Genomic DNA, 27,611 nt, shown 5'->3' with positions numbered 1-27,611 from the left:
TAGTTCGGAGTAAAGGCTGGACTCTGAGCCGCTGTCCGACTCCACCTGGATGATGACCTGGGGCACAGGTTGGTGGAGCACAGGCAGGTGGAGCACATGCTGGTGGAGCACAGGCTGGTGGGGCACAGTCTGGTGGGGCACAGTCTGGTGGGGCACAGGCTGGTAGTGCACAGGATTGTGGGACACAGACTGGTGGGGCTCAGGCTGGTGGGGCTCAGGCTGGTGGAGCACCGGCTGGTGGGGCACAGGCTGCTGGGGCGGCGGATGTGACACGATGTCTCCAAAGATGAGGCCCGTCTGGGAGTGTACAGGTGAGGGGGGGCAGGAGATCTTCAGGTGCAAGGTGATGCTGAGGAACAGTGGTGGGAACCGGGCCATGTTACACCTCTAATCACTATCAGACACACACACTCACACACACCTGACTAAAGCTTACACAGTCCCAATCATAAGTCCTGCAATTAATCCTCCATCATATATTTATATATATATATTTATAAAAATGTAGAGGTGCAAACTAAGTACAATTACTCAAGTGCTGGTGTACTTGTACTTCAATGAGGTATTTGTACCTTATGCAATTTGATTCCTTTACTGTAGCTATTATATTTCAGGGTTGTGCTGCAAATGAATTTTGTTCTGATAAACTGATAAAAAAAAATTGTTTTGTTCTGATAAACAAATTTGACGATTGATTAATCCTCTTAGTTATTGTTCAAAGAATCATGACAAATGTTCAAAGGTTCAAGCTTCTCTTCTTTTACTTGTTTTACATCAGAGTAGATTGAATATTGTTTATAGAGCAACAATTTATTAGGAAAATCTCTTTTAGATAAATTAATGAAATATATTTTATTTGTAGTCCTAGTGATCATATGTCTCAAATCTAATTAAGGTTTCTATTTTCAAAGTATCTGCACATCCACACTCCTATACATACAGACATCTGTGGATCACATCTCCCTCATGTTTACGTTGCTCATTTCATTCTCATTTTATCATTTGATTTTATTTGTCAAATAAAAGACAAAATAATTCCTTCTAAAACGCAATGAGATAAAATTTGAAGGTGCAAAACACAGACATACGTACAACACAGTACACACAATACCTAAATACCATACTTAAGTACCGAATGGGGCTAACAGTACTTTATTTCTTTCAACGGATGTATTTTGAATAAAATAAAAGCACAATAGCAGTTGACGAGCACAGCAAACTACATACTTCAAAATTATCACAGAGTTGAGTCAACCTTCATGAAGGAGGATGTATTGTAGGATTGTTGTATAATGCTGCTTTCCTTTGAGCTGGTGTACCTGATAAACTGACAACTGATTGTAGTGAGCACATACACACATACACAGTGGGAGTCCTGAAGCTTTCATAAAAAATGTAAAGTGTAAGTGTGTTTTTCATTGCGTGTTACATAAGAAAAACTAGAATTTCATTGTAACAGCATTGACACTGCATTTTATGCTTTGATGTATCCATGGGGACCAGCCTGATTTGAGCATTAAAAAGCTATAGCTGTTTACCATTCTTTACAAGAACTAAAGCTGTCAGAGTTTGGGACACTGGCAATACGGAAATACGGTCGCAAGGAGAAGCTGGCATAAAAAAGTCTCAGGGCAAATTAGTTACATTTTCTAAAGTAGTACATTTATTGGCTGTGGCTCAGGAGGTATAGAGCTAGTTGTCCACTAACCAGAAGGTTGGTGGCTTGATCCCAGGTAACCCCAATTCAACATTCCGAATTCTCATTGGGCAAGACACTGAGCCAATGTGTGATACCCACCTAAATTGACTGATTTGGATCAATGAAATCTCAAATTTCAGATGACACACTGGAAATGTAAAATGCAGCATGATGCCGGAGAGCCCTCTGACTGAATCAATGTGCCTTTTCACAGTGCATGAAATAAGGTACGCTATATATAGAAAAGCGCAGGAGCTAAATTAAAAAGGGAAATTGGTATTTTCGTAAGAAACAACCAAAAATCCTGTCTTGGTGAAAACCCTTGTACACACTCATTGATTGAAAGGGGGTGGACATCATATTCAAAACATCCCCCAGCATTGCAACAATGCATTTCATCTTAATGCACTGTTAACATCAGTGGAAGGTCACAGTCACCATCCAGATCAAAATACAAAAGCGATTGAGGCAATTTGAATACAATAATCAATGTAGATATGCCAGGATCTACAATGATTCATATACATGAACAGCAGGGGACTACTAGAAATGAAATGATAGACCTTGAGCAGAGGTTTTCAAGCTGCGAGGTGTCCCTCCCCAGGGGGCGTAGAATTAGAGAGGTGAGGCAGAAACTGGATACAGTTAAAGGGGATGGACACATGCTAACACAACAGGAATTCACTTAATGTAATGTGCTGAACACTGTAAGCTAACTGAGGCACTAAGGTACTTTACAACCCTTACACCTGTCTGGCGTAGTGTGTGTCCAAAGTGTTTATTTTTCCTTACATTCATATCGCAGTTGCACTCATGTTTTTAGATTCACTTTGCATTACACAATTTGGTAATGTAATGTCTGGTGCCCATTGAAAATAAATTATCAGAATTCTGATTAGGATTTGTAGGAAAAAAAGGCTCCTTAAAGCTGCAGAACAGGATCCAGTGGTAATTGTTAGAACATCCATGGGTAACTGGATTTAATAATATCTAATTTGGCATACCTTAAACAGAGGCAAAGCTTAACTCTAAAGGAACTTTCACTGCAAATATTCTCACACGGTATATATTCAGTTTACACTCTATATCTAGATTTATCATATTCTTTACATTTCCATACTTGTATAGGTATTGCATGTTTATAACTTGTACTGTCTTCTTTGCTGCTCTAAAATGGCAAAGTTCCCCATTGTGGGGTTAATATAGGATGATCTTATCTTATCATTGTTAACATTTCACCTCCTGTAGACAAAGAGGGGTGGGGATCGTCTTGGTTTTGTCTAAGGGGGACCCTGCAGTGTTGTGCTTTGAAAACCTCTGACCACCATATGTACAACCTACTCAATATTCAGGACAGCGTCAAGTTCTCAATCACGTCACTGTACATGGTACATGTACTGTCTATGCATGTCAAAAACCATGTACGCAACCATAAAAGTCTATGTTTAAAAATAAAATGCCTCAAATAGTCATCTCCACATACACATAATTCCAAGAGCTGCAACAGCCGACAAGTGAACAGAAAGTTTTGTTTCTATGTTGTAGCTATTGTGTGTGTGTTTGGCTGCCTGGAGGTGACAGGGCTGGGATCCAAACCAATGTTTGTTGAGTCAGGTGTGTGAAACAGATCACTGTAGGGCACGTGCAGTTTCAGCACACAGTACCTGTGGTCTAGTTCATTTTGATCGTATGTGACTGTCGAGTAAGGGTTCTCCTCCTGTAAGGAAAACACACAAACACACACCCACACACACAGACACACACACACACACATAGAGAACAAGTGCACAAAACAAGCATTCACATACATGTACAGTTCATCACATACAAACACATACACAGAGATAATCAAGATGAACAAAATAATAAGAAAAGAGTTTCCTAAGTTGTTACACCAAAGAAACAAGTGTCTATTTTGTTTTACATTCGCTACACCCCCCCCCCTCCCCCCCTTCGAAGAGCATGTGAATGCACCGTCTTCTCTTTTTCTACTGACCTAACCCCTTGAAATATTTGCACCTGCATGAGCTTGGAGATAGATAATCTTTCTGTGTGATGCTGGACGTTTTCCTTCACATAACATACCATTTCTGTTGGTCCCTCTAGAGTATATACACACAGGTGCATGATGGATATCATAGCTCTGTGTGATGTTACCTCATGTACATTTGATTCAAGTATTACATTACCAGATATTTCACCCACAGTCAATAGCAACAGTAAAAGCCCACTAGACAGGACATAACAAAGTGGAGGAGAGGGGTTGGTGTACTCACAATTAGTTGTCTGTTTTTGGGTTGAGTCTGGGGTTAACATGGGTGGGGTCTGGCTCTGTGTGTGGATGTATGTGCTCCATGGGAATCTTCACTGGAGGGGGAACAGAGCTGTTGGGCTGAGTGACAGAGAGAGGAAGTCGGCATGCAGGACATACTGGGTTCTTAAAGGAAAAGGACAGATGAATTCTATATTTTTGCCATCAAAATATGTGTGATAGAGCTTCACCACCTTCCAGGTGGCTGGCTATGGTATAGATCATAAATTCCCATAATGTTTTTTACTTAAGATCATTCTTACCAAACTGACTTATGTACAGTAAGTTATTGTAAGTTTGTTTTTATTCAGATATGTTATAAAAAATGTTTCTTATTAACAGCTGAGACTGAGTTGCAAGTGGCTGACCTTGTGTATCAGCGAGACCTTAGAGAGCTATACTACTTAGAGTTTGGCTTCTAATGATGTCACCCGTGTAAAATAGGGATACGTTGTCAATCTTAATTCAGAGTCTATGGTGTAATAAAATATCAAACTGATGTTTTCATTAGTGTAAAATTACCTTTGATGAGCCCTTTAAAATCTGCAATATCAGCAGGTCCTCTTCCACACCATCTATTTATTTCCTCCAATGAGTTTCTGTTTTAGAAAATCCGTGCATTGTTTTTCTTACAAATACTACATTTACAAAACTATATAATTGTGAGGTGTTTTTAAAGATTTACAGATTTAACAGCAAACTATTTTGACAGCAAAAATCTATAACGCAGCAGGAAGCCAGAGTCTATAATCTAGGGCGAAATTGACGCTGTGAGTCCAGTTTTCTTAATATGACCTCAGAGGATAAACAACAATACAAACAGTCATGATGCAGAGGAACATTCAAGTAGAGTAATCTAGCAATTTCATCCTTAGACATATAATGCACTCACACTTTCCTCATACATTTTACTCAGACTACATTTGTACGTAACATATGTTTAAGTAAAATTTACATTATAGTTAAATAACATATCTAGACTGCTTTTAGTAAAAGTGTTTAGATGTGATTTCTACAAAACATGAACTAACAGATGTTTTTAAAGGAATAGCATCTTTCATCCCCCACCCCCAGAACATATTATGAATCCACTCTGCTGACCAAATATGTTTTTATTAATCCTTTTCTATATTTACCCCTCTAGTGTCTCTCTCTCTTCCTGTGATGTCATCAAGCCCCTTGAGCTAAATATTTCAGGAGGATTCATTTCATTGTGCCACGGTCTGATGTGACTAAGACTCGACACATTGTTAGTTTTGGACTTCGCATGTTTTTTATTCGATTGTAACAAAAATATAGAACAGCACCAGCCTTGTCTCGGACATCAGCACTGTCCTCACACCAAACAAAAAGGACATGAAGGGACACGAAGGTGCTAAGAGTGTGAAGTCTAGGAAAACAGAGGGAGAGGCAGATCAGTAATAAAAGGAAGGTAGACAGACAAAAAGGTTGTAGTAAGTGTTGTACAGTGCCTTTTCAGCAACACTGTGGAACAGAGAGGAGAAACGTACAGTATTAGTCGGAGAAAAAAAAAAACTCAGGAAAGATACAAAAGATGGAGTGACACACATTTAAATACACAGAAAATACCAAGAAACCAGACATGCACTCGCCAGCTCAGGAGATTACTGTAGCTGAATATTTGGCAGGCAGACACCACAGCTGTTTGTGTGTGTGTCGTGTTTGATTCCATGTTTGACAATATTTCCCTCACCTCCTCGTCGCTCTCTGGCTCTGCCGCCTTCTTTTCTTTCTTAATCTTCTTCTCATCCTCCTTCTTCTTCTTGTCCTTGTCTGGTAGGATGTCGTCCAACCAGGCCAAGTCGTGCTGCGAGAACATCAGATCCAGCAGCTTCCGTACAACCATCAGACCCAGAATCTTCACACGGTGGAAAAAGGGAAACACTCCATCAGTTTCCAATCTTCAATCTAATCACTCTCTTTCCTGGAAACATCTTGTGATTAGAAAATGACTTTAAGTCTCTTCTGAAAACATCAAACTAAAGCATTTCTTGATTTGATCTGAGTTGTTTGTTAATTAAATTATTTAATTTGTTCTGTTCATTTTATGATATATATTTTTTTTAATTTGTAAAAATGTTTTGAAAAGTGCTTTATGACTAAAGTTTGTTATTATCATCAACCACAGTCTATAATTAAAGATGGCCAACATAACATCCCACCTTCTACAACAATGTATTTTCATAACATTTTAACTTCAGCACACTATGACAACTCTATATTTGAGTTAGACACTTACCATCACTGGGAAGATGATGGCCAGGAATGTGGACTTGAGGGTCCAGAGGACAGCCAGACAGATGATCTGGACCAGGGTGAAAAGATGGACGCGTCTCAGAGGGACGTGACGCAGGAAGGAGAAGTCTGGCTGGTGTTTGGCCGGCATGAGATACAGCTTCATGCGCTCCCAGAACTGAAACAGACAGATACGGAACATGCTCATATGCACTCACAGGTTTGTAACTGCAGGGATTAGTCAGTATGGCCATTCTTTAGTGAATTAATGATCAGCTATTTCAATAATCAGATGTTAGTTTTCCAACTGTTCTCCAATAAGTTTTAATTTGTTATTTTTTCAGTCTGATCATTATCATGTTGTGATGAGCATCCGTCACACTTTTCTGACATTTTAGTTTTTCTGATTTGCAGTATTGTTGTGTATTAGAGTAAAATGGTACATGGGTCAAGTATGTGATAATCTTCAGTCTACCTGGATACCACTCAGTGAGGCAACTCCCATGTAGAGGAACACTCCATACAGGACTGGCATGGGGATGAACTGAATTAAAGCAGAAAAACACATTATTAAAATATCTATGAAATGAGACAAACTGATTTTGGGAGTAAAAGCAACATCATGAGTCTCATGTGTGAACTGACCTGGAGGACCGGAGCGAGGAAGATGGAGAGTCCGGTCATTACAAACACCAGGATACCTGTCAATCTCTGCTCCCTAAAAATAAAGCAACATTATACTCAATATGAAAGAATCACAAATGTATTTACAGTTATAACTCAAGCTCCGCTGACTAACTTTACTTACTAACATAGAAAGAAGTGGACACCATTATATGTGACACAGGAAGCAGAACACCAGTGTCAGAATCGTCCTACCTGACACCCAGGAACTGTGGCTGCTCTCCGGGGGCGCTCGATTCGCTCTCCATCTTCAGAGAGTCGATGTGGGCAATGGAGATGACTGTAGCTGCTACGTACCAGGGCAGACCCATGAAGGAGCACACAGCCATCAGTACCCCCACCCAGAACAGGTCCAAGTGGTAGCCACAACCTTTCTGCAGTCGGACACAATAACAGGAAGTGAAAAATCATTCATATCAAGCCATGAGGGTAGGGCTGTACGATTTCAGTAAAAAAATGATTTCTCTTTGATTTCTTTGATTCTTCTTACAAATGTAGCTATTTAAATAGTATTGTTTTTTATACAATTAACTTCTAGGGTACTGGAAGTATTTAATGATCCCCTCTAGGCACAGTGTAAGGCAAACAAACAAACCCTGCATCCAATGTTAATTATCTTGTTTAAAATATTGTTATTTTGTTGATGGACTCTGTTACACCCAAAATACTTATTGCATTTTTGTGCATCCTTGTTTTTTGGTAGTTTTTTTCTCATCATAGTCGAATGGTTGAGGACAGAGCAACACCCACGTTCAATAGATTGTTAAACCCTGAGGCATGATTTGTAAAAAGGGGCTGTGTAAATAAAATGTGATTGATTAAATAATTATTTATGTCTATTCTTTATGTGAGTTTATAGAATGCAGACCTTCAGTTTATTTTCCTTGCGGTTTACGATGACAGCACTGATCTGTTGGTCCATGAAGATGAGGATTGTGACGAGAAGGGCGGGAACAAAGCTGGCCACATACCACCACCAGGGGTTCTTTCCAAACGGCATCACCAACCAGCCACGCTCAGGACGTGTCGGCTGCATAATAAAGAAAAATGTATTTATAATTCAAATTTAGATTAAAAAAATAGAATTGCAATTACATGAGTAATAAATCTAAAATATAAATAACGTGTAGTGGTGGAGGAAATATTCAGATCAGTTACTTAAAGTACGAATTTAGCTACGTAAAATTACTGCACTGCATGTACCAGTCATTCAGAATTCAACTTCATTGGAAGGACAAAGGTCCAATCAAAAAAATATAGTTTAAGTATCAAAGGTAAAAGTAATTCATTCTGCAGTTAATGCCTCTTGACTGACTCTTTGAAAAGGTGAAAAATATTCGAAATCACTAGTTGATGAAATGTATATTATGAATTCATTGTATATTTCTTCAATTCAAAATCTTACTCTGAAATATTACCACTAACTCTTTTGATAAGTAAAAGTCAAAAATACACATTTTGATTTCAAAAGTACCAGTAAATACAAATACTCATTGAATGTGTACCTCTACTTTACCCTCCACAGCTGCTAACATGCATACAAAAGAAAACATCTACACAAAAGCAATATGACAAATACATATTTCTGCAAATAATTAGGTGAGAAATCAAATACCTTGAACTCAGTTGGAACGATTAGTTTGGGAGTGTCTAACCCCATCAACATGTCCAGACCCACAAAGGACATGATTGACATGAAGATGGCAAAATCACTGATTAACTTCCTCAGCTACACAGACACACACAGACACACACACCAAGACAAAGAAAATGGACGAACAATTACGTGAAGAATAACAGTGAGGTTGGACAACACATGGAAAGTGTGTGTACATGGGTGAAATGAAGACAAGAGAGAAGAGAAGAGAAGACAAACTCTGTAAACGAATCATCACACTGATAAATCCAATTAAAAACAAATGAACTATGATAAATGTACAAAAAACACATCCCTGAGGAAAGAAATGCATGCAAGTGGTGACATAGGAAAGATAGCAAAGGAGAAAGAGGTATTTAGGGAAGAGCCGACCTTGATGTCAGTGGGCACGTGCAGCTTGGGGGTGTTCAGCTCCAGCAGGCTGTCCAACCCGCAGAAGACCAGAATAGAAATGATGATGGCAAAGTCACTGATCAGGGTACGGAGCTGGAGAACATTCAGGAGGGGCAGAGGAGGGAGAGAGCATGGGAGAGGACACTCTAGTACAGCTATGGAGGGTTCAAAGATCACCAGGTGGAATGAAGGGATGACAGCTCCTATTATTTCTTGAACATTCTCAGGAGCTTGAAGGAATAATGCTGGCAGATTTCTCTATTTTTCCTGCTGTGACCAAAGCCCACATAAAGACCAAACCAACAATGTGTGAGTCCCTCGCTCAACACTCCCTGGCTTGCTCTTGCCTTCTGAATGGGTTAATGGCACTTTACTTAACTTGTACTTTGAGTGGTCCTCAAGACTAGGAAAGCCAAAATATTTGAAATGTAACTAGGAGAATAAAAAACAAACCTGATGTGTTCCGAGATAACAGCTGTTAAACATTTGGAGTGTAGAGTTGGTTTTGTCTCTTGTAACGGAGTCAATAGAGAATTTCATGCTCTTATAAATATCTCTCCATTACAATAATCCATTCTTCACATGCAGGTTAACTTCAAAGGGAGGGGAGCCTCTAACAGCAGGAAGCCTTCGAACATGTTCTGCCTAAAACTGTGAAGTGCGAGGCTGACTCACCTTTGTCGGGAAGTAGCGGCTGAACTTGAACTTCTTAAGAGAAACGGTCATGGAATACGTTCCGAAGAAGAGGATGAAGGACATGAGTGCCAGGTCAGGAACATACTTACAGGAGTTCCCCAGCAGAGTGCCGCCATACTTGGCGCACTCCTTCTTACTCAGCTGACTCCAGTCCTGGCCAGTCAAGTTAAACTACAGAGAAAAGACAAGACAAGGGAGGTGGAGGAGGAAGAGAGGCAGGTCGGGATGGGGAGTTGAACACATGGTGAGGGGAGGTTGGAGGAGGAGGAGAGGAGAAGAGGCAGACACAAGATAGACAAAAGAGCAGCGATAACGAAAGAAGATAAAATAAGGAGCAGAACAAGTGAGAACCATAAGGCTGTATAACAAAGACTGAAAAATAAAAAGGACCATTTGTATCAAGCATTTCATATATTCAATCTGAGGATAACACTCAATGAATCATGAAGCTTCTTCACTGACATTGTCCGAGGACGAGAGTGCAACATCTTAAAGGCGACAAATCGGTGCCTAATATGATGCGTAAATTAATAAACTGATCATGGCTTCTGAATGTTTTGTGCTAATTTTACTCATCACAACACAAATCACAATTTGCCTCACAGGTCTCAAGTGCAGTATGTAATAGAAAGGTTCCATAACAAGAGTTTTATTTCCCTAATGGATTATTGATATTATAGCCTATCAATAATCCATAAAACACTATAAGACCACCATTTAAATAAATAAAAATGGGTTAGGGTTTCTCTCCCTATCCTACACAATGTTACTAACAGGTTCTTTAGCTCATTTTACTAGACTGGTCTTTCTGTTACATTAAGAATAGAATTAAAACATGTCCTCCTCACCTACAAGGCCCTTAATAATATGGCACCATTATATATTCCAGGATCACTGCTGCGGCCACATCATGAATCATGATAGTGGATCGCGAATCAGAGATGGTGAAATATGATTGTGTTGGCAACAGATCATGGACTATGATTACAACAAGACTGCTTGACATACAATATGCCCACTCACATATTCTACCATTACTGACAATCACTCTATCAGACATTTTGTTATATATAAATACTTTAAACATAGACACACTTTCACATTATGTTACAAACTGTTTCCTCTAATCAATGTTGTAAATACTGTTATATTTCTGATGTTCTCAGTTACACGTGCAAACTATTGCACTTCTGTAAGTCCTGGGAGAGGGATCCTCACATGAGGGTCTCTCTGAGGTTTGTGAATATTGGCTATGCAAATTAAATTTTATTGGTTGATTGATTGATTACATATCAGCAGGGAGTAGTTTTTTACCAAATTAGAAAGCTGATAAATGCCTTTTAATCATAGGAAATAAAAATAGGACCAAATGCTTCTTCGTTACTGAGAGTGTTGAGCTGGTCAGGAGCGATTTCCTCCACTGAAATGCTTCATAAATATGGGCCACATTTCTATGGGTCAAACTTGAGCTGCAACAGGTCATTTTCATCTCGACATACAGCTCACAGAGACAAATAGGAAAGATTCATCAGTGTTGTTAAAGTTCACTTACCAGCAGAGTCATGTTATCATCTCCGAGTGGAGCTGAAACATTTAATCCCAGCAGAGATGCTTGAAAAAAAGAAGAAAAAAAAACAAATGAATCATGAGCAGGATGATGGGTAAAACTTTCCTTTTTGGTAATAGTGGTGATGGTATTTTTTTACATTCTGAATATCAGATTACAGTAATATCTCCCAGGCCCATCACTACTTTTCTCAGCATGCACAGTAGCCCGGTAAACACATGCAGACTCACTTTTTCAGGCAGAATCCCGAAATGAGGCAAGAGACACAAAAGACAAGACCCACAAATCATCAAAGAGTAGGAACCGCAAGTTTGCTTCAAATCTATTTCCATGATGAATCATTATGTTGACATGCCAACATAATGTTTCCCTAGCAATATATCACAAGGGTCACATCACAATCAGAATCAGAATTCTTTTATTTGCCATGTATATTTGCATATATTTAAAACTCGGAACAAAGCTTGGCCAGTTGTATTTACTCCATCCTGCTTCCAATCTTTCAAAACACACACCAAACTGTTATTCATCTCCTCAGATCAAACATCCCAAATTCTGAGAGGTTGAACTATTCCCTGAAGTGAACAAGACAACATTCGTCATCTCATAATATTTTACTGGTGAAATCAGTCATTCGGGCGGCCTTTTGGCCATTGTGAATGTTTTAGGTGAGGAAGCTCACTAAAATGATATTGTTGAATATATATATCACGTTCAGAAAACAAAAGAAAACAAAAAGCAGTTTGCAGACTCACCCTGGTCTGGAGCGATGCAGTCACATTTGTAGGCTGTTACATAGTCCGGCTTGAAGCCACGGTTAATTGGATAATACTTAAAGGCTCCTACCTGTGGAAAAGACAGGTTTGTGTTGTTAACCTTACTTAATGTAAAAATGGACTTTGATTGTTGTGGTGTGCATATGTGTCCCTCCTGTGTGTTGCAGTTGGGCCAGTATGTCGGTCCACGTTACCCACCATCTTCTTAATGGCGTCAGAGATGAATATGAAGGAGATGAGGCTGGAGAAACCCTCCTCTGTGAAGCGGGTCATGTACTTGATGATGTAGCTGGCGTCTGAGATGACCAGCACAAAACACTGCAGACAGGAGTGGAGGCCGATCCAGAGACGCAGCTCCATGTAGTCTATACCGTTATTCCTGCAAAGTGTGACATGTTAAAGAGATATCCTTTCTCACTGTAATTGTATTTGTTGTATATTCGTTAGAGTAAAACATGTGGATATATGCTTAAAAACACAAAGACATTCTCAGAGAGTCCACCAGATGTTTGTCTTATTTATTTTACCCTTTGGGGGATGACCTTTGACTAGGGGAACCATCTCTTACCAGTTAACAGATGGGCTCAGAAGGAATGTTCTTGACCCGTGTGCCTTCATGTTCGGACACAAAGATGTGCCCTTATTTAGTTAGAAATCCCATGTGGGATGCGTTGTACCTGAAGTCATGGGTGGAACCAAACTCCCTATATATGTGTGCTTTCATCTCCTGCAAAGTCAGACTTTCACTATTGGCTGTGTGTCTTCGGGTATCTAGATGCCCGTCCCGACCTGTAATTTCTTGTAATAAACTTTGTTACACTGAAACTACTGGGTCCCCGGAATCCTTCCTTCATCATCAACAACTTCTACAACATCATTGACCTATCGGCTGCATCAAATATACGATATATTCATCTGTTCACGTTATGTGTGCATCTTACTTGCTGAATTCATAAAGCAGCTTTTCAAAGATGAGAATGGGTCCTGTCGAACTGAGGATGATAAGAGGTTGTCCACCAAACAAACAAAAGACAGTTCCAGCCAAAGCAGTGCCAAGGAAACTCTCCATCACACCCTGAGAGAAAGAGAGGCGAGACAGTCAGAAAAATGTAAGACGTAACACGGGCTGGAGGATTTCAGAGTTACATTGGAGTGTTGAGGTTGGGTAAAAGTCCCTCCAATGTCATGCTTGCAACACTCAACAGAAATTCTTAATTACCTTAACTTCAATGCAAATGTGAGCTCTTTTTCATGTTAAAATGAAATGTATTTTAGAGAAAGCCTGTTAAATCCTGGATGGACTGGATTATAATAACCTGGTAATTGTCTGTAGCCTCCCCCAGCAGGCCTCCAAAGGTGATGGCATTTGTGATGCAGCCAAGGTAGATGAAGAGCACAGCAGAGATGGACTGAATATGGAAGCCATCATAGATATCACTGCAAAGCCAAGGGGCCTTCCTTTTAATGTCCAGCCACAATCCACCGCAAAACCTATCAAAACAAATTGAAGGGTAATTAAAAACCTGGACATGACTAGATCTAATGACATGGTACATGAAATAGTCATCTTCAGCCCTCTCCCACCTCCCAGTGAATTTCAGCTCTTCTCCGAGCTCATGCGGAGCAGGCATCTCTTCATCTTCTCCTCCAGCTGCTCCACCTGCTGAGCCGTTCACTTGACCCAGTTCGTTCAGGTTAAGCACTGACTTCCTGGGACAAAGAGAATTTAGAGAAATGTTTTATACTCAACCTAACCACTTATTGATGATAAAAGGCTATTTTTTCCATCCAGCTTCAGACCAAAGCACAGAGAATATGCTGATAAAGGTGTTTAATTACATTAGTCCAAAACTGCTGCAGGCTGATCAATAGTTCTGCCAAACCTGTGATATTATCTATTATTGTATTAACTATTAAATGCTTTCTTAACAAGTTGGCAAATGTTTTGTATCATTTTTTGGTGGAACCAGGTGGAGTCCCCCAGGTTTCAATTATTATGACTCTATTATTCAACCTGTACATGTTTTAGATCAAGTAAAACATGATTAGTTAAGTTTATCTTATCAAATGACTATAGCCTCACTCTATCAATGTAATTATGACAAGACAGAACTAATTGGGTTAGACAACACAAAATAACTGACTCATTTGTATTTGCGTAGCTTGGCTCCAAAACTATAGAGAACATAAAACCTTTAAATAAAACAAAGAGACTGGAGCAGCCTGGATACACATCAACATGTGTTTCGTCAATGTACGTGCCTCATTTCAGCCGATGGAACCTTCTTGGGAGGTTCAATGCGAATTTTTGGATCCCATTCCCCTGGAGGGAGGACAATCACCTCATCCAGAAACTCGTCAACACCTGCAATAAGGTCATCACGGTCCCTTGCTTTGTAGGCAACATCACTGAACAGCTGGTATGAAATAAAGAAATAAAATCAAAGTAATATATTAGAAATTGTGCATTATGCGGGCAGCATCTACTGGCGCTTATCTCTTCCCAATCCCAGCACTTTTGATTTGGTCACATTCACCCGTTCACACACATATTAATACAGCACTTCGATATCATCAACCAATGTGCACAAAGGCAGCACAGCTTTTATATTTTTGTGCCTTGGCCAAGGACGCCTAAATCGAGACTGGAAGAGCCGGGAATCGAACCCCTGACCTTCCTCTCCACCTCCAGAGCCAAAACTACAAATGCCTGTGTCTTTCAGTGGGTGTTGGTCACTTACGTCGTCCACCATGAGTGTAGCAATAGCTCTGCCAATCTCATTATAGGATTTGGTTTTGCCATGAGGACCCAGCAAGATGAATAGAAACCTGTCAGAACATAAGGTTAAAAGATTAATTACACACACACACACACATACACACACTCACTATCACACTATTTGTATATCTGGACATTCATTAGCATAATCTTGTCCCCAGCCCTTACCCAAACCTTAATCATCAAAACTAAATACCTAACCCTAACCCTGTGCTGCATTATAGATTTTCTTTTCATGGGGATGTGTAGATCCGACCAATAGGAAATTGTCAGCACGTTGGGATTTCTGATAGCCCACCTTCCACTGTCAAATTACTCCAATTACCTCCACTGCAATAACCCATTCATCAGAATATCTCATAGGCCATAATATAACCATATACAGTGCCTTGCTTAAGTATATTCACCCCCCTTTAACTTTTTCCCATTTTTCTACTATTGCAAACTGGAATTCAAATAGACTTAAACAGACTTTTTACCATTTGATCCACACAATATGCATAGTACTTTGAGGTTTCAAATAACTTTAATTGTGACACAAACAATAATGAGAACAAAAAAGTTGACATCTGTTGGATGCATAAGTATTCAACCCCCCCTGAGTCAATACTTGGTAGAACCCCCTTTCGCTGCAATTTCAGCTGCAAGTCTTTTGGGGTATGTCTACCAGCTTTGCACATCTAGCGATGGATAATTCTGTCCATTCTTCTCGGCAAAAAAGCTGTAGCTCAGTCAGATTGGATGGACACCGTCTTTGAACAGCAAATTTCAAGTCTTACAATAGATTCTCGATTGGATTTAGGTCTGGGCTTTGACTAGGCCATTTTAAGACCTGAACATGCTTTGATCTAAACCATTCCATTGTAACTCTGGCTGTATGTTTAGGGTCATTGTCCTGCTGGAAGATGAACCTTCGCCCCAGTCTCCAGACTTTTGCAGACTGCATCAGATATTCTTCAAGGGTTGCCCTGTATTTAGCTCCATCCTTCTTTCCATAAATTCTGACCAGTATCTCTGTACCTGCTGAGGAGAAGTGTGCCCAAGGCATGATGCTACCACCACCATGTTTTACTGTTGGGATATGGTGCTCAGGTTGATGGGCAGTGTTGGGTTTCTGCCACACATAGCGTTTTGCATTGAGGCCAAAAGTTCAATTTTGGTCTCATCTGACTAGAGCAGCTTCTTCCACATGTTTGCTGTGTCTCCCACATGGCTTGTGGCAAACTCCAAATGGCATTTCTTATGGTTCCCTTTCAACAACGGCTTTCTTCTTGCAACTCAATCTTGGGATATTTAAAAAAAACCTAACCCTGCTTCATACTTCGCCACAACTTGATCCCTGGTGAGCTCCTTGGTCTTCATGATGCAATTTGTTCAGTAATGCTCTCCAACAAACTCTGAGTCCTTCACAGAACAGGTGTATTTATACTGAGATTAAATTGCAGACATGTGGACCCTATTTACTAATTATGTGACCTACAATTGGTCACAACAGATCTTTGTTAGGGGTTTCACAGTAAAGGGGATGAATACATATGCACTAAACACTTTTCAGATTTTTATCTGTAAATAATTTTGAAATCCATGTAATATTTCCCCCCACTTCAGAATGAAGGACTATTTTGTGTTGGTCCACCACATAAAATCACAATGAAATAAATCATTTTCTATGGACAAAATTTAGAAAGGTCCAAGGGGGATGAGTACTTATGCAAGGCACTGTATAATACTGACATAGATATAAAGCTACCTGTTGCCTGTGCTCCTGTGTCTCCTAATCATAACCTAATTCTAACCCTAGAAACAAGTCTTAACCCTGAAACAGCCCATTACAAATGGGTCAGAAATGATAGGTTGTAGATTTTAGGCTCAAAATGATCCACACAAAGATACACACACTTTTTGAGAGTGTGTCACACTCTCTTGAGAGACAAGACATCAAATACACTCACCTGGTGGGCACAGGGACCTCAGTGAGGCCTCCTAGTGTTGTGGCTTGAGCCAAACGAACAAAGGAGACAAAGGGCTTGTCCAAAAAATCCACCTCGCCAATCAGGACGTTGGATGCCTCGGCATCGCGTGGAATCTTCTTCATGAACTTGTTTTTCAGCTGTAGGAACAAACAAAAAAAAGGTAGCAGGATAAGTTGAAATCACACTTTGAGGGGCCGTGCACTGAAGCCTACCTTTCCTAGCTGCCTGCATTATGTGTTCCAAGATCAGGTATTTGATATGGATTTAGTTAAGTTTCAGTGGTGAATTAAAATGGTTGGATAGTTACGATAGTTATACATTTTTTGGGAGAAAATAAAAATTACATCAAAGCAAAAGAACCGCAGCAGGATTCTTGCTCCTCTTATGAGTTCTTTTAGTCATCTGTTCCTCACTAACTTATTGCAGGAACGAATTGCAAGATTGTTTGTCATTCGCAACTTTGACCTTAACATAAGTAAACATCTATTGGCCTTTACATTTTATATTACTATTCATGATCCCCAGAGGATGTAGCCGACTGACATTTCGTGATGGAAATGTGGTTTAAATGTTCATGCTCCCATAAGAATGAACTCTAATAGCTTTGGCGAAGGAAAAATAAAATCTCACAAATGAGATTAAATGAAAGTTAAAAACAAGCTAATTCAATTTTAGTTAGAGTTCAATTAAAATGTTGTATTCCCTTCCCAATGAATGTAAAGAATCTAAAACATATTTTTTTCCTAAAGCATCACAGAGTTGCTGTTCTGGCCATGGCACAGATTCTTCAGTCTTGTTTTCCCCAAATGAATTGCATTCAGTATTTCAAAAATCACACAACACTCCTACGGCAAGCCCGCCCCTTCTTCTCCTAACCAAGAAAGCACGTGGCAGTGGAGTGGTGGAGGCTTAGAAGAAAAGCTCTTGATAATCTTTGTTTAATGCTGCTTTCAGAGTCAACTCACCAACTGTTCCTCTTTCACTCTCTAACTTCTTGGTCCTAACCATAAACAAACATTTCAGTGCCACAAACAGCACAACCAGCTCATTTAACAACAATCCACCTCCTCACTGTAGCTGCTCTCTGCAGCTGGGAGTTTACTCTCACACCCCTTTAGTAGCATGATATGATGTGATGTACCTCACTGTAGTGTGGTAGTAGTGTAGTCCGGTCATATTGGTCAGATCGAGGAAGCCAGCTTAAGACTCATGAGTTCATTTCTTACTCCCTTTGAAGTTCTTTTCTAAATTACTACTGCAGGATAACAATGGATAGTGATACAGAACCTAGAGTTATTGCATACTTTGGCACAAATCAAAAGGAAAAGCTAATGGCTGACGCAGAGATTATATTCACCACTGCTGTTTTGTTGAGAGAAACAGAAGCCCCAACACAAACATACAGTAATGAGTACAAACATGCACTCAGGGAGAATATAATTGAACAAATTACCACCTCAAATGCTTGAGTGTGTGGATTAGAGGGATTAAATATCCCTCTATATACCTCCTCAATTCATCATAAAACGCACAAGAAGCATGCAACAAAACACACACATACTCACACACAGAAATGGTGCTTTTCAATATATGCCATCCGTTTGCAAAACTGACGCAATCCATTGCTAATCTCCCGCAGGCAACAGGAGATTAGCTACTTACAAATCAGTAATGAGTGCAGTGACTGCTTATATATCCAGGTTAAGTGAATGTGTAGGATATACAGATAAAGGGGCACTGCATTGGTGTTACATATTAAGTTACCTGTTTAGTTTGCTCTTTATTCAATAATTCTTATTTTTCAGCCTAGGGAAAAATTCTAATCTGTTACACACTGCAAAAGTGGAATTTGACACCACAAACGAGTGTTCAATAATGAGATTCCACTAGGTTTCGTTATGGGAAATGCAGGACAGAGTATTTTGGAGCTTGACCTTAACTGAGGGCCAGAAGTGCTACTTTGATTTTCAAATTTCCTCCCCATGAAATACAACAGTAAATCACACCTGCACCGGCTTAATTGTGTTGAATTTATGTCAAATTTTTGCCCTGAAGTGTTAATCAGGGTTTACAAATGTCAGACACTAGGTATTTCCAGGTCCACTCCCTGAAATTCAAAGGCCCAGGATTTTAATGAAGCATTGCTACAAAACCAGAATATTTCTAATGATATCTAGCAGACTGAACAGGAAAACAGAAACAAAATAGAATATTAGAAACATAAAATTTTCACAACTGAATAAGCAACAAGTTCACATTTGGAATGGCCTCGAGTTTCAACCTGCAATAACAGATTTGTTGTAATTTGAGGACCATTTGAAAACGCAAAATATACAAATCACAACATATGGGCAACATTTAAAATTTTTATAACTAATTACTACTTTGATGAATCTATGTCCAGTATTCCCTCTGTTTAATCTATGTTTTGGTCTCTTTAGCTCTTAGTTATGTTTGCTGCTGAGCTGGAGGGGACAGTGATATAGAATACATAAATGTTGAGTTGGAACTCACCATTAAGCTCAGCAAAGCTGCTTACCCTCACCCTTTTCACATTGTAAAATATTGCTGAATCCTGATTGATGGATAAAGTGTAAGCTGAGGTCCATCTTCTTCAAAATGGTGAAAAAAGTGCATACATATATACAAAATTAACAAATATATAAAGATAATGTAAAAATATCAAGAACTGTTAGAGGACCACATCACTGAAATGAAAAGTGGATTTAGACAGTTTTCATGGATTTTAAAGGGCATTTCACAACTCTCGCTGTATAAGACGCTGTAAAGGGAGCTGGGGAAATACTCAGATCAGGTCTATTTCAGGATCTAGGTGTGGTGATCATTGAACAATTGTATTTTGAAGGAGGAACATGCGAGAGTTTCTACTAGAAAAAGGACTACATTTCCCGTGAACCCAACAGGGTTTTTTGCCCAGAGGCTTCAGCTCCATCAGTTTAACACACTATACATAGTAAAACAAACCTTTTAGGAATGCCTTTAGGGAGAAACCCAATGAAAAACCAAATCAACAATCAATGTCTCTGACTAATATGAGCTGTATATGAATGCAAATCCTGATATATTTGATTCCTCTGGGCAGGGCCGGCCCTAGCACATTTGGCGCTCTAGGCAAGCTTCACTCCTGGCGCCCCCACCCCCACACGAAAACTTATTATAAAGTTATTTCTTTCTACGTCGAAGTTGCTTGGACACACACACTCTAACCATAAGCCTCAATGTGCTAGCATGTTCTGACAACACCAAGGAGGTTCGTACCTCAATTTTTGCCTCATTTTACCCTAATGTTAGATTAATTTTTTTAGTGTCAAAGTATTGGTTGGAGATATATGTTATGGGTCCCAAAATTGATACCACAGCAACAAAGTATATCTGTAGAATACAGCATGAATGCAGCAGCAGTAACGACACGGAGCATTCAGTTCCACATCCAGACTGCATCTTATTCAAATTAAACACAATTTCAAGTACAAGCATTTCTTGCAGTGTAACTGCATTTTTAAGTGCATAAAACATACATTCAATTATTATGGTGTCTCTTTCCTCCAAACATCTTAATATACATCATCACTCATAAAGAAATATAAACATTTACAATATAGACCTATTGAACATTAGCTTATAACTGGTCTTTATAAGGCACAATAACAATACATGAATTACAGAGTCTGTGTGTGTCGGAGCTGAACTACACACTGTAAAGTAAACAATATACTATCGCGACCCGCCTGCAAGACGACGTGCAGGTAAAACAAACACCTATACAGGCGAATGTAGCCCCGCCCACCTAGTGCGCGAGTGTCTCTCCTCACTGCCCAGCGGAGTTTCTAGGTTTTACCAGTCAACACGTCTCAATGACACCCGTGGTGATCGAGGCTTTAGGAGCTAACGTAGGAGACTCTCACCCACTACTAACCTGTAGAATACAGGATGAATGCAGCAGCAGGAACGACACGGAGCCTTCAGTTCCTTATCCAGACTGCATCTGACAGTACGGGGTGAAACTGCTCCCGTGCCAAACGTTCCACCTGAGTGCTGCTGTCATTTACTGATTTCTCTATTGAAACTACTTAAATTATTGTCAGAGTAATTAAATACAATATTTTTGGCCATACCACATAGAGAAGGGGGCGCCTAAAACTCTGCCTAGCAAAAAAAAAAAAAATATTTCATTTTATTTTATTTTTTGCTCCGCGCAGTTTTTGGCGCCCCCCTCTGAATGGCGCCCTAGGCAATCACCTGTGTCGCCTGTAGGAAAGACCGGCCCTGCCTCTAGGCCATTAAGCTCCACTGTTATCCAAAAGCTATTAATAACACATGACATGAAATGGTGGAATATAACATTTACCTGGTCTGTGCTCGGAGTGTCTGAAATGTCGTTCATGCTTCGGCTCTGGGAAGGATCTGTAAATGAAGCATGGATTTATATTTGATACTAAAACACACAACACATCATAGATAGGATAAGGGGATATAAGGGGATATTTGGTCAGTAGCTATAATAGCTTAATAATTCATGTTTACAGGTTGTAAATTCAATTTAGCGGTCCCCGTTTTTAGTGTCCCCAGAGTGTTCCACAACTTTCCCATGTTGAATTGTTTCAGTGTTGGATTATATTTTAATGAGCCATTTACCCCCTTTCCTCCTCAAAGCAGATTTGGGAACAAATAAAATTGAACAGAGAGAAAGAGAGAACGAGAACATACTGCAGAGCCCAGAAAATCCTCTCATAATCCCCTTCATTGAGACAGATTCACAAAAGAAACCATCAAAGGATCACACAATAGGACCAAATTCTCTTAAGTAAACACGCAATTAATACAGTATGTCCAGCACATTGTGTTCATGGTGAGTATAAACACCCAAAGCAATCTCAAGTGTAGAAATCATGCAGGAGCTGCCAGGGACCAGTGGGGGTTAGAAAGTACGAGTCATGAGGTGTGTTTCAGTGGGTGACTAAAAGTCAAAGTAAAGTAAAGAAAGAACTATTGAATTTGAAAAAAAATCCATAATAAGTATGTCCTGTCCTCAAATTTCTCTGTAAAGTTGCCCTGTGGTGTTTATTGTAAACAAACTGGTGTTAAATTAAATTAATTATTTCACATCAAACCACAATGTATGCGCTGTGAGTGCTAGCCTGACGTTGTCAGACTCACAATTCTAGTCAGAATGTGAGTCTGAGACCGCTCCATTGGGCTGTGATTATGGGGCGTGTTTCAACTGACCAGGAAATAAAATTCCTCTTCGCTCAATTGGATAGACCTACAACCAATCAGAGCAACGTAGTATGTGACGTACGTTAAGCAACGCATTGTGAGTTATTTACTAACGCCGGGTTCACACCAGACGCTGAAGCGATGCCGAAGCGACCCTTCAGCTCAGCGTCAAGCCTTAAATAACAGCTGGCTCCCATCTACTCCCATGTTAAAACTTTGTGCTGGTCACACCGGAGGCTGAAACGCTGCACCAAGGCTGCCTCGCGCCGTGCAGCGATCGTTTCGGCGTAGAGTCTATTTTTTGCGCTTGACTCGAGTGTATCGCACCAGGAAACACACGATTTTAAACTATATTGATGACATATTTTATATGATATAAATGATCAAATATGCATCCCATACTTTGAAGTCCCCTTCTGTTGTCCTGGAGTTTTAATTTGACCAATGACATTATTAAATCGCCCCCTCTGCCCATCCACTACAGCCACACAAGCAGTGATAAAGATAAAAAGAGAGAGGGGGGGGGGGGACTACGTATTCTCCACATAGGCTTGAGTGGAGAATACGTAATTTACCCTTGACACCCGACATTTAACGGAGCAAACAGCGGAGAAGTTCTTCAACATGGATGACATTAAATTAATAATTGAAGTGGAGAAGTACAGTGAGTTGTATGATCCTCGGAACATGTTGTATAAAGACAACACCAAGAAAGACACATGTTGGGACGCCTTTGCTTAATGTTGGAGCAACAAGTAAGTATATGCTTTTAATCTACTGGATCAACCGGTGACATTATTAGCGCTGCCCGGCGGTTCAGCGTTGCTTCAGTGTCCAGTGTGAACAGCCAAGCGCTGCAGCGATAGGAATTTGCGCGGTGCTTTGGCTTCGTTTGTGGTTCTGTGTTCCTCTTTCAAAATGAATGCGCTGTCGATGTCTTCTAAAACAGAATCAATGGCAGCATCTACACATCTCAGCTCTCCAGCGGCAGGCATGTTTGTTGAAAACGAATTCAACCCAAGGGCACTTTGATGACGTGGTTGATTACGTTACCGTTGATCATCTGTCCATCATCGTATAAAGCCCGACCTGACAATCTGATTGGTCCGGATGATTTCGAACCGGGCATAATTTCTCCCCAACGGAGCGACTCCAGACCGAACTTCCCGACCTCAAATGTTGTGGGCAAGGCTAAGTTCGTCTGGCATCCAGGCTATGTGAGTGCATTTCTTTCTCTTTAAATACAAAGCTAATGGGTTTATTTTTGAACTGTGCATTGTTTATATCCATTTTTATTAGCAAACAGTCTTTTTTAAGCCGTTGATAATGCAGATTTAAAAACAAAACTTTTACTCTTTTTTTTTGTCAATTCAAGAACTTAATATTTGGTTATATTTGTGTTTCTTTTTAATTTCTAGTTCTTTTTTAATGAAGTTCATGGTTACACTGTAAAATATCAATAACATTTCTTTGACTTCCGGGTTTGATAACGCAATCTTATGAGTCATTATCAAACATCTTTTATACCCACATATCAGCCAATATATTGTTAGAGACTTCTTTCTCATTTATAACATGACTATAATTTAAAAAAAACATGTGCAAGTACCTGACATGATGCATGCATGTGTGCATGATTGTGTGGTGTGTTTTGACTCACGCATGCGGCCAAGGCTGCCTGACTGCCGAGAACGTAGGTCTTCTGTGGAGCGGTGGTTCCCAGAAACTGAAATATTGCTACGACTCAGATTAACCTGAGGACTACGGCCTGACAGAGCAGCAGCAGCAGCAGCAGCAGAGGATGTGAAACGATGGCCACAGCAGATGCGATTTCAACAAGGAAAAGGTAGAATAGATAGAGGTCAACATGGCAGAAAATAAAGGAAGCGTTAGGATGTAGTTATAGTTTGAAAGTTTTGATTGGTAGTAAAAAAAGTGTACAAATAGAATACACACATACAGAAACCCACAGTGTTGTAATGCAAGGTATACGCAGGTATATGGTGTATCACCACTTGCTTCTCAATAAGCATAGCGTATACCCATTTCTAATTCGTTTCTGGTGCAGTAGTGTCCTGCAAGCCTTTTCTTCCTAGGAAAGTGACAGCATCACCCTCTGACTCTCTTAGCACATGTTGCTGGTTGTTGGAGTCGTGATTGGATAGTTAGATCAAGAATATTAGAGTAAGCCAATCAAAGGCAGGGTAGGGTCATGTCTATGTTTGTTTTCCTCGGAAAAATATCACCAGCCCATTACGTAAAATGCAGTCAATTTATGTAAATAATAATATTTGTGACATTTTCAAACTGTAACATTATTATTTGGAAACTGCCCCGTGAAAAATAATGTAAATTGTATCATGGTAGCATACACATACACTCACACACACACACACACACACACACACACACACTTACTCGAAGAAGTGTTGGAGGACTTCCCTATGTCTGCCAGAGAACGGTGCATTGGTTTCTTGGTCTGGTGACGGTGTTTCCTCAGCAACACAAAAGTGATCTTCTCCTTCAGATCAGGAAGGATGAGACCGTCGGCAATTTGTCGATCCACGATGTCATCTGGAGAGAGTCAAAGTTTACGATACAGCTGAATTTGCATGACAACATCTTTGATTTCATATGAAAAAAATAGACTCAACGCTGAAACCATCGGGATCGGATAAGAGGCGCCTGGCTTTCCTTGGCGCTGCGAGGCACTTCGGAAATTAAATGAATTGGTCAATTCGATTTTTTTGGGAGGAAAATTAATCGTTTAGATTAATCAATAGAAAAATAGTCGTTAGTGGCAGCCCTAAACCAGTGTGATAAGATATTCCTAAAATGGGCCACATTTTTTTGACATGTACTTACATTTTTTGTTTGGCCCATGTCCCATTTGCTGTATGGGGTTAATGACCTGTACATAGGCTAGCCTCCAGGGGGGCATTAACATATTTTGGCTATACTTTTGGGGAGCTGTCGTTCATCCTTACACTGGTTAAGCGAATGTAGCTCTGAATCTGAGTCTGCTAGATATGTAAATATGTACCTATTTACAAACACAATCGCCGAGTCAACTTTACGTGTGAGATGTTAATATTACAATGCTTTTATATGTTGAGTTTGTGATATGGAACTTGGATCTCTCAAAGGTAAAACTCTCCTCAAATGCAACACCAAGGTGTTTCTTACTGCACCTGGAAGACCAAATTACTTAAGCTGCTTTCAGACACGCACTGAACTCTGGAGATCCTCCTGAGTTTCTCCATAGGAGGTACATGTGTGAATGCAAAGGTCAGAGTGAGAACATCCAGAATTTCTGCGGACATTCTCCACCTGGTACCCCAGTATAAAGTTCGCAGTAACTATGAAGTAGTCAATGTGAGAAACATCAGGAGAACCTCCACAGGATTCAACGCAACAAGTGACAGAGACGGAAAAAAAAGGAAAACCTATATCTTGTGATGAAAAGGGAAGCAATTCACGTAAGTGACAGAGACAAAGATGTTCAGAAAGTTTGTATTGATAAGAGCCGATGGGTTTTTAACTGTTGTGAACGTGTCTGAGCAGAGAATCTCCTGCTGCCATGTGCATGTTTGAAATGAAACCTCTGGAGAAAGTCTGGACCCACCTCTTTACCTTATGCATTAGCATTTCAAGTTTCTGTTGTATGAAAGACAGGAGTGCAATCCAAAATGTCACTAATATGTTCTGGATAAGAGTGAGCAGTGTAGTAGTTTACTACAGGTACAGACACACCAGGGGAGAGGCTGGGGGACTCACCCACTATCTGTGGCAGAGAATAGCCTTCCAGGTCGAGCAGAATGCTTCCTGTCTGCAGACAGGTCCTGAGCTCAAACAGGCTGTGGAGGGTCAGTGTGGAGACATGAGGCTTGCTCCATCTTTCTCCTCCCTCCTCCACCTTCTCCTCAAACTTCACCCACCTACACAGGGGGAGAAAAGGGGGTTTCAATCACGTGTAATGGTATAGTCTAGTAATGCAGAGTCCACAATATCTCACATGTAGCCCTCAACCCCTAAATCCCATCAAAAGTGTACCCAAATCCTTAACTAATGAAAGCCCTGACACTCAGGCTGCATGGGTGTGTGTGTGTGTCGTAGTACCTTGCAGACTCTTTCCACTCTAATTCCCCCCCCTCGTTCTGTAGTGTGTCCATCTCAGTGAATATGGTGGGTGTTGGGGTGTTGTCATCTTCCCCCAGTATGTGGCGCAGCCGCTCCGCTGCAGGGGACACTGAAGAATAAAGGCCAAACGAGACAAAGGGTCAGTTTCGGAAATTTTTAAATATAAATGTGCAGGTCTTTTTAATACGGCTACAATTTTTTATTTGATACCATTCTTTTGATGAAATACTTGCAAAATGAATGAATTTCTCTCAGCCCGTGTTTATTGCTAGTTAGCAAATACCATCATGTCAACATCTGAAGGGGAAGAATTTTCTTTTTGTCCATTTATAAATATATTATATAAACTGAAGCGTACATTATATTTATGCAAGATCAATATACTTCAAGTTCCCACTGAATTTTGAACCCATTTAAATTATGCCTATTATACTTTGTGTTAAAAGCTGCATCTTATGAGAAGCTTAAGTAAAGGCTGCAGATAATGTTTATTGGCATTAATTATTTTTCACAGATACCATTTGATTGGAAGTAAGATTCATCAATATGTATGTTGTGTTTTGTGGAATAAACATTGCTGCCACAAGTCAGGTTTTTATTCTTATTATTATCAGTTTGGGATGTTGCCTTTATTGGACAGTGGAGACAACAAACTCTAGAGAGCAAGGTCGTCACATGTGACAATGGTCCCTGGACATGACCAATTTCACAGAATGGACCTTTGACCAACAAGACAGCCAGAAAATAGTTAACAATCCTCAGTTACCCTTTTTTTAACGAGGATCAAAGTCAGCTCCTCTAATTACTATCTGAAAGAGAAGTGTAATCTATCAGCTGGCACCTTTTCTAAATTTACTCTGAACTGATCAATCTACATTAACGTCTGAGCCTGGAGGCGCTGTGCAATTGTATCCCAACACTGTGTGTTTGTGTGTGTGTGTTTGTGTGTGTGTGTGTGTGTGTGTGTGTGTGTGTGTGTGTGTGTGTGTGTGTGTGTATGTGTGTGCGTGTGTGTGTGTGTGTGTGTGTGTCTCACAGATGTCCCAGTTTTGCTTTTGCACAGTTTATTCCCCCAAAAGAAAAGAAAAAAAGGCAAAAGTCAATAACACACAACCTCATAGATCTGAATGGGTCCAGTTTTAGCTACAATTGTCCGAAGCCTCATGTGAAAGTGCATGTTCACAATCTCAATCAACACTTCCACTTGGAGGGGACAATTATGTAATCCATGGCTACAAAAGCATAGTGCATGATTATAACACAATAGAATGTTCCACAATGAGACCAATCAGTCGTGTTTTCATGACTATGTCCGCTCTGTCAGAATAGGAGGTCTGCTGTTCCGTCTTTGATCTCTGACCAAAGTAATCCCACAGAGGCAGATCATGCTTTGTTGTGTTTGCTGTGTTTTCAATTCAGTTGTGGATCGTTGGATAAAACAC

At 40.0% G+C, this 27,611-nt stretch overlaps 1 protein-coding gene across 6 annotated transcripts in view; it reads right to left on the bottom strand.

Annotated features, from left to right (window-relative positions):
- Positions 1-209: 209 nt before the first annotated feature.
- The window catches only part of slc4a5b (solute carrier family 4 member 5b), a 31,132-nt gene continuing 3,730 nt past the window's right edge, over positions 210-27,611 (bottom strand). For 2 of the 6 annotated variants that reach the window (XR_009924740.1, XR_009924742.1), the window contains 26 exons: positions 26,149-26,278; positions 25,807-25,967; positions 24,448-24,603; positions 23,690-23,797; positions 21,161-21,216; positions 16,771-16,928; positions 14,781-14,868; positions 14,298-14,456; positions 13,624-13,745; positions 13,356-13,530; positions 12,981-13,114; positions 12,238-12,418; positions 12,019-12,109; positions 11,249-11,280; positions 9,676-9,867; positions 8,980-9,093; positions 8,566-8,679; positions 7,819-7,980; positions 7,146-7,324; positions 6,912-6,984; positions 6,742-6,810; positions 6,271-6,444; positions 5,725-5,889; positions 3,976-4,091; positions 3,364-3,416; positions 210-349 (listed from right to left, as the gene is read on the bottom strand). Coding sequence is in view for 3 of the 6 variants with exons in the window: in XM_062413113.1 (XP_062269097.1) it covers positions 3,978-4,091; positions 5,725-5,889; positions 6,271-6,444; positions 6,742-6,810; positions 6,912-6,984; positions 7,146-7,324; positions 7,819-7,980; positions 8,566-8,679; positions 8,980-9,093; positions 9,676-9,867; positions 11,249-11,280; positions 12,019-12,109; positions 12,238-12,418; positions 12,981-13,114; positions 13,356-13,530; positions 13,624-13,745; positions 14,298-14,456; positions 14,781-14,868; positions 16,771-16,928; positions 21,161-21,216; positions 23,690-23,797; positions 24,448-24,603; positions 25,807-25,967; positions 26,149-26,278 (3,107 nt within the window). In the remaining 3 variants the exon portion in view is untranslated. Of the gene's footprint in view, positions 350-3,363; positions 3,417-3,975; positions 4,092-4,728; positions 5,496-5,724; positions 5,890-6,270; positions 6,445-6,741; positions 6,811-6,911; positions 6,985-7,145; positions 7,325-7,818; positions 7,981-8,565; positions 8,680-8,979; positions 9,094-9,675; positions 9,868-11,248; positions 11,281-12,018; positions 12,110-12,237; positions 12,419-12,980; positions 13,115-13,355; positions 13,531-13,623; positions 13,746-14,297; positions 14,457-14,780; positions 14,869-16,770; positions 16,929-21,160; positions 21,217-23,689; positions 23,798-24,447; positions 24,604-25,806; positions 25,968-26,148; positions 26,279-27,611 lie in introns of those variants that run through there. The other 4 variants (XR_009924741.1, XM_062413113.1, XM_062413115.1 and 1 more) reach the window with 4 other exon arrangements.

Source organism: Platichthys flesus, chromosome 19, assembly GCF_949316205.1.
Source record: "Platichthys flesus chromosome 19, fPlaFle2.1, whole genome shotgun sequence".
Taxonomy (NCBI): domain Eukaryota; kingdom Metazoa; phylum Chordata; class Actinopteri; order Pleuronectiformes; family Pleuronectidae; genus Platichthys; species Platichthys flesus.
Note: the sequence above shows the minus strand (reverse complement) of the source record. Positions and strands in the feature narration are given on the sequence as shown.